We start from the raw sequence: 7,786 nt of genomic DNA on the forward strand, positions 1-7,786 counted from the left end.
GTAGCATTTTACAGGGAAGATCAGAGACTGCAGAGAAGGATACACTCCTCCATAAATCTTGAACATTTTTTTTTCATATTGCTAAAGAGAAGTGTCTCCTGGATAAAAGAAGGCTCGTCTACTTTGATGGAAGCAATAGATGCTCAACATAAACATTTGTTGATAAATGGATAGTAAGAAATATGCCAGAACTGCAAACCAGAATGCTGTTATGCTTTGCTCAGTTGCCTAAGACAGAAATAACTRCAGACAATTTATTCAGAGACCCCTTGCTCTGAGAGAAAGTACATACATACAAAAGGAGAACATTTTGCTGCAAATCTGCATAGGAAAACAAATAATTTGGCTTACTCCAAAAGCAATAATCTGACCACATACAAATTTGAGACACACCTATCTCTGGTCTTGCAAACCCATGTTTTTATATCATACAAAAGAATTCCAGATAATGGATGATGTATTTAAAAGATTTATTTGAAATTGTAAAATGTATTTTATAATTACTACCAGTGCCAGATGCAAATGTAGGCATAAGCTTAAGTCCAAAGGTGTTCAAAACTGTGAAATTTCAAGGTGTATTTCAATACAAAATTGTCATACAATGCTGGAAGCTTTAAAACAGTGCTGAGAAGTGTTTGGTTAAAAGCCAGTGTTGATGTGCTGAAGGCAAGAATCTCAAGTTCTCCCTGAGCAAAATCCAATTTTTTAATTWAGTGTACCTTGAAAAATGATTTTTAAAATATTACAATAGCAAGACTGTTTCAATAGACAATAAGGTCTAGGATTTTTTGCAAAAAGTCTCTGTTTTATTTTATTTTTTATTATCTTGTACTCAATAGAAAYAGAACTTCTGTGTCCCTTTCTATTGTCAGGTAGCTTTTTCTGTGTTTTGGTTTTCCACGTAAGGTTTCAGATGTCCCACAAAGGCACAACAGAACTGATACTTGTTGGAATTCACTGGAGAATTGTTCTTGTRGAGCACAAATTTAAAAAGTATATATTACATTGGTGTCATATGTCAATAATCTGGGGTTTGTTTGAGAAATTTACTGTTTTAACTCCTGCCAGCTGCAAAACTGTGTTAATGGGAACATGATCCAGCCTGTTTTTATCAAGGTGCAAAAAATGAACTTCATTGCCTGGAATGAGAATAACATGTAAATTAYTGAATAACATTTATTTATTCAAAGATGTAAGTAAATCGAAGCAGCATTCTGACTACCTACCAGTGCATGTACAAATGAATACTAGCTCTGCAGACTGCACAATAGACTGGCTGTGTTTAAAACAATGACAAAAGGTTTTTCAATTATKTTAAAGAAGCAAGGAACACCAAAGCTAACTAATTTAAATCTGCTGTTGCGTGATGATWCCTAATAATGTGGTGACTGTCATGTTGCAACTCCCCCCTCCTGCTCTATTTCTCTACTAAAACCACATTAAATGCTTCAAATCAAATGTGAAAGCAGAATATAGGTAAATACTATGATGTCAAGAAAACCCTCCAAACTTTGAGTCAGTTTTTCCATCAGCACTCCAATTAGTTTCTGGAGGACTATGATCAACTTTGTACCACCTCTGGGAGATGGGGCTACACAACAACACTTTGCAGATTCCTTCATGTGWCAGAAATCACACAGTTCCACACAAGACTGACTCCTTGGGACCCACAGGGACAGCTGAGGAGACTGCAGCAAACAGTTGAGGGACACTTGTAACTTTCACACAAAACAAAGCAGCTCACCTGGGCCTATAATCAAAGCTCCTCCCTGCTGAGCAGGGTCTCCTTGAAARTCAAAAGCTGGGCCAGTCATTGCTCTCCATATACTCCTTATGCTTCCCAGAAATGTRTTGGATTTCACGTGAGGGCTCTGAACTAAACAAAACCACAAAACACTTGTTATGTACAAATACAAAAGTATGTAAGAACAACAATGTTGAACAGCTGCTTCGAATCATTCAGAGATTCCTGATTACCRGTATTATATTACAAAATACAGCCTACAAGAGCCAGTCTGGGCAACTCACTTTCTCTGTACATTGTGATCATGCTATTTTATCAGAGTTTTTTTGTTTTGTTTTTGAAAGTCTAAATTAGAAAATTATTCTTACCTGATACTTTATTACCTTCACCTCTTTTCATGCCAAGTATTTTATATAGTTCCCTTTGTGGATCTACATACATTTCATGTGTATACCCAGTTAAACTGCAAAAGGGCTGCAAAGGATATGCATACACACACACACACACAGAAAAAAAAAAAATTGAAAGGTTAAGGTGGTAACTAGTTAGGGTCTACTGACAACAGAAAAAACACTGACACCCTGCCAGCTCCACCTTCCCTCCTCTAATTTGAAAATGGTGTATTTGTTAATTACATTAAATTAAACAGGAAAAAATTTTAGCCTTAAAGCTTCTATTAAAACAAAGCTTCCAATGAAATCAAGAAAAGATGTTTCCTTAGCAAGTCTTGGTTGTTTTTAAACAGAAAGTTTTAATTATTTGTTTTACTCATGTATTACTATTAGAATTGTGTCATGCATACTATCCTTTTTCTCTGCCATTGCAAAAGACCATCTTTTCATGCAGAACAAATCCCTCAATACAAACCATTAAGACACAATAGAGGATATACTATATWTAATGACTACTTTACCTTGATGTGATGATAAGATGACTGTCCAATAACTATAAGCCTCACATTYGATTCCTAGAACAGAACACTGAAGCTGTAAAGAGGAACTGGGTGTTTTCACATGACTTCAAAGCATTAGCAGAATCTGGTGTCCTGAGTTGAGATCRCAGTGCACCATGTTAAAATTACTTGAAGTTAACATCATTTACATGTTTGGAGACTGCACTTTGGTATGGCACCCGCAGTTAGCAGCTACATTAATTTATTAAGTGAAAAGATATTTTTAGAGATAAATTTTAAATTGCACATGCTTTAACTTTGAGTTTCATGTAGAACAGGAAGCATTGTCTTTTCAATTGATTGCAATATGCTATAATTTTAGAAACTCAAAATTTTCACTCAGTTGCACCTAYATCTAAAGAAGCAGCATGCAAATGATGGTGTCCAAACTTTTGTGATTTATATATATGGACACTCATTAATAGACATAACTTGCATTCACAAGCTCKCTTTTGCAGGGGCAACATTAGGCCTGAGTCTAAAACAGGGGCCAAAACTGAAGTTCACTTAGATGTTAATAAATATTGGGTTGTTTTATTAGAGTGTAATACTTGCATTTCCCACATAGAATCATTCCCATATAAAATTATTTTGCTTGTTATGAAAATAAACCCTCCTAAAAAAAGAACACTGACACTAAGAAAAGCGTGGACATTTTTGATTCTCTGCATACATGTATTTGAGGAGCCAAATTAAGAAAATATCCTTTTAAGTAACACTGATCAAACAGTTTTGAACTATCTGTCCTGAGAAGGGATGGTCACAAAGAAATTTCCCCTTTTTGTCCTCAGGTTCCTATTCTATCTCAGATGRACTTAGATGGAGTTGCTGTCAGTAATGACCTGAGTATGTCGTTGGCTGTGCTGCTGTTGGGAATAAAGTATGACAGAATTTCAATCAGCAGTCTAGAAGACAGATTGACCTTCCACATTTAGCAGATTATTGTCTTCGCTGGTGTCTCCTACCACCCAACACACACGTGTCGATAGCAACCCCTGCCCACCCTTCTTCTTTCTATCACTATGTCATTCCTGTTTGTGCAGCTGCCTGGAGAACAGGACACACTACAAATGCAACCACCGAAAAAGATRCTATTTTTAATCCAGATCAATTTTCTGATCTTGTTCTGCACACAACCATCAGCTGGCCCTACTAGCATAATGGAAAGGGCAGTAGTTAGCAGTCAGAAGACAGCTGTCCAGGGCACTACTAATACCAGAAGAAATGCCTGTTACATGTTGTCTAACTGTTCTGAACAGCAACAAAAAGAGCACCAAGCTAATAGGGCAAGAAGAAATAATGCTGCTGCAACAGAGCGTGTAGTGCCATAAATCCTTTCCTGTGTCTCCTAGGCAGATTCATTATTGCTATTGTAGCAAACAATGAAAGTTCTTCTTCTGAGCCATTTCTTTATTCCTAGAAGCCTTACGTAAGCCTGTAGCTGGACATAACAAAATTTTTTGATTGCACTGACCTCACAAACATATTAAGGGCAGAGTACTTACTTGTAAAAATTCCTTGGGGACTTTTGCCAGATCTTCTACATACTCCTTACAGGTGTAACACAAAAAATTCTGCAACACAGCCAACTGAACGTGTCAGAAACACTTGTTATTGCATAGCAGTGAAGCAGCAGATTTTGGGCACACACCACTTTGGAAGTGATCAGGAACAAACAAGGAATGGGAAAGATTCTGGTTCTTYGCAGCCACCAAATTTGGATTAGGATACCGGTTTAATCCAAGCCTGAACAAGGACACTGGGCCTGCGGCCTTGCAAATATTTTTATCTCTAGATATTTCAGGAATGTGATAGCTGGCCTGACAGCTGGGAAATCAAGGAACACGATACTTATTTCCCTAAACACCCGGCTGAAGAAGTATTTCCTTTCTGGTAAATACCGKATCACTTAACCAAAGAATACGAGGTCTCAGGAACAGCACTGTTTTTTCTCCTTTGTGCTTTCCTCCCCCTCCGCTCCAGCCCAGGCCGCGCTGAGCCCTCACACCCCCACCCTCCCGCAGCCCCGCCGGGAGCCGGGCAGGGCCCCGCCACGGCCCCTCCTCACCCGCACGAACAGCACGATGGCTTTCTGCTCCCCGTACAGGCTCTGGAAGGGGACGCTCCTGCCGTCYGCGTCCAGCACCGGGCACAGGGCAGCCTCCCGCAGCGGCTCCTGCTCCTGCTCCGCCCGCCGCCCGCAGCCCCTTGCCCGCCCGACCTGCTGCGTGACCGGGGGCGCCGGCGGCCCGGCCATGGGAGCGCCCAAAGGAAAGGCGGAGCTGCAGCGGAAAGGCGCGGGGCGTTGTGCGACGCCGAGGGAGCCGAGGGAGCCGAGGGAGCCGAGGGAGCCGAGGGAGCCGAGGGAGCCGAGGGAGCCGAGGGAGCCGAGGGAGCCGAGGGAGCCGAGGGAGCCGCGGGAGCCGAGGGAGCCGAGGGAGCCGAGGGAGCCGCGGGGCCGGGATGGAGCGCAGCGCAGCGGAGCGGCTCGGTCCCGTTCGTGGGAGCGACCCCGGCCAGGCCGCGGCCCAGTGCAGCTGGGGGTTTGGGATGGAGAGAGCGAGAAACCTGCGGCCGAAACCACAGCCGGGGTGCGGTTTGTGCCCGGGAAACACAGGAAAGTGACACGGAGCCTCCCAGGAATGGTGTGCGAGCAGGAGCAGTGACATGGACGTGCGGCCTCGAGGTCGGCGTTCGCTTTGCCCGAGGCCGCAGCTCGGCAGAGGGCTGTAAGCGAGATACAGAACTGTTCTCGGGAGCTGTCGAGCTGYTGTGTCACACAAAAAAAAACACACCAAACCCGGTTTCCGTATTCATAAAAAGCAGAACTTCAAGGTACCTTGACAGCTGAGTTAGCAGAAGATGTTCAAGTGCACACAGAAATGAGTGAACAGTTCTTAAGAAAAATACTAGGTTGTTGAAGAATATTGTAGTCTTTTAGATTGTTGTGTCAGCTGAAAGCTTACGAGGGTGAGGGTACTTTTCTTAGTGGGCGGAGAAAAAGAAGTATCAGAGAGAATAGGACTAAGTGTCAGAGAGAATAGGACWGGGTGGATCTCCAGAAGTTTTTCTGCTTTGTGAAACTCTCTGATTTTATTAATTCCAAGGTTTCTCTTGTCAAACTGCCCCATGATCTATATGTTAATATTATTCAAACTTTCATTCCCTGTGCTTTGGATTAAAACCACTGTTTTATATTACCAGGAGTGAGTCCATAGAATAGGTTAAGTCTTGCAGTTCAGTATGTTCTAACAAGGACTTTGATTTAAAAAGATATGAATTCAAATCAGTAAAGATTAGGAAAGAACTTTAGAAAACTGTGAAATTTAAGATTCTGCTAGATGCAGTTGTACTCGATGATTTTAAAGGTCTTTTCCAACCTAAGTGATTCAATGATTCTAAAAGAATTTGGGCAGTATTCCTCACTGCTGTTTTTCATCARGTTTCCTTGTTCAGTTACCGGTATCCTGTCCAACACATTTCTTCCACTGGCAGTTCATAAACCAAACCGTGGGCTGTGCAGCAGTGCTCTGCACCTCCCTCAGCAGTACTGATGGGAATGTGTTGCCTACCCCTGACTACTTGCAGGACATAGCAAAGCAGAGAACTGACAGCTTTTGACAGGCTTTGGTCTTCATCTTGAGGCTAAAGTGGATAGGCCATAACCTCCTTGTTTTAAGCCTGCAGTAAAACCGGGTAGCATTGGGCAAGGCTCAGAGGCACAGTTCACTGCTCGATCATCAGTACAGCTTGGTCCAGGGCCCTTGCCACTGCAGCTAGAAATCAGAAAAGGCAGTCATATCGCTGTAGGGGGTCTGCTGCCACAGCCTCTGAGTGAAAGCACACGAAGGGATGAGACTCCTGATGAAAAGAATTGGGCAGTGTGGTGTCACAAACTCAGAGGACGCTGCCCTGGGTCAGTCGGCACACAGCTGACTTTGTGCATCCAGAGAGCTTAATCTCTCTTGATTTGAAATGAAATCTCTGAGGAGTCCAAGAGAGGCACTCTGCCTGTCTGGAAGAGGTGATAATCATTCCTATTAGGCCAGTGGAGACTGCCTGCAGACTTTGCTTTATTTATGTCATTTGGCCTCCTTAAACTAGCTGAAGAAACACATCCCTAACAGCTGGTTTCAGCAGTGTACAATTGAGGAACRACAACTTTCTTCTGAGGATATTTGCCAAAGCATTGTCTAAGGCCTCTCAAACATCATGTTTCTAACTTTTGGTGGAAAACCTTAAGAGTTGCTAGAATACAAATTGCTGTCTCCCCCGGTTTTACAGAAAAAAAACCAGAAGTGAAGACAGTTGTACTCTGACAGCTTCTCTGAAAGAGAAACACTCAAAATTAGCACTCATGTTTGGAAAAACTGAAGCTTAAAGCTTTTCATTGATACGTGCTTAACATAAATGCAGACATAGGTTTCACTGACTTAGATAGGAAGAAGGAATCCATATGTGCTGATACTATGGACAGTACTGTCAAAGTGTGAAGTCTGCTAAAACCACATAATTCTWCAGTGTGTGCTGTGAATACTTCCTTCCCTTCCCCTCTTTATAGCTCACAGATATASAAATGTGGATAACTTAAAAAAACCACATTTGTCAGAGTGATTTATTTTTCACTGTCTTAAAGAGAATCAATCAGTGCATTTACATTATTAATTGTGATTCAAGATGCAAGTCACTGTCTTCACTGCAGTGCAATTTACAGGTGTAGAGAGAAACTTAGCTAATACTTAATTAATCAGGGGTTGGGTTACTTTGTACTCTGGATAAGAAATTCACATTCCTACCATTTCAAGAGGGAAAACAATAATTACATAAAGATGGTGAATAATTTGTTTGTTCTGTGTTGACTAGTGAAACAAAATACCAGCTATAATTATGCARCCTTAATTCCTTTATTTACAGGAGCTGAACAAAATATTTGACAAGAGAAGTGTAGCCTGTATCAATACCATAAACACTGACTAAAGTGTGTGGTGTTTATTTGTAAAGCAACACGTTATTATCAATTTGCTACATGATGTACTGTTTATTTAGCACAAGAGTATTTGTTCTTCTTGTTAATCCAACATTGTTTAGCT

General features: G+C 41.5%; 1 protein-coding gene across 1 annotated transcript; it reads right to left on the reverse strand.

Annotated features, from left to right (window-relative positions):
* Positions 1-6: 6 nt before the first annotated feature.
* Positions 7-5,442, reverse strand: PRXL2C (peroxiredoxin like 2C). The gene is made up of 6 exons (XM_057384673.1): positions 4,765-5,442; positions 4,202-4,285; positions 2,658-2,711; positions 2,113-2,218; positions 1,745-1,876; positions 7-1,139 (listed from the first exon to the last, which is right to left on the reverse strand). The coding sequence occupies exons 1-6, from the start codon at positions 4,951-4,953 to the stop codon at positions 1,012-1,014; spliced, it is 693 nt and encodes a 230-aa protein (XP_057240656.1). The 5' UTR covers positions 4,954-5,442; the 3' UTR covers positions 7-1,011.
* Positions 5,443-7,786: the final 2,344 nt, after the last annotated feature.

The sequence above is a fragment of the Malurus melanocephalus genome, unplaced genomic scaffold (genome assembly GCF_030028575.1).
Source record: "Malurus melanocephalus ecotype Western Australia unplaced genomic scaffold, MMel_1.1 scaffold_15, whole genome shotgun sequence".
Classification (NCBI taxonomy): domain Eukaryota; kingdom Metazoa; phylum Chordata; class Aves; order Passeriformes; family Maluridae; genus Malurus; species Malurus melanocephalus.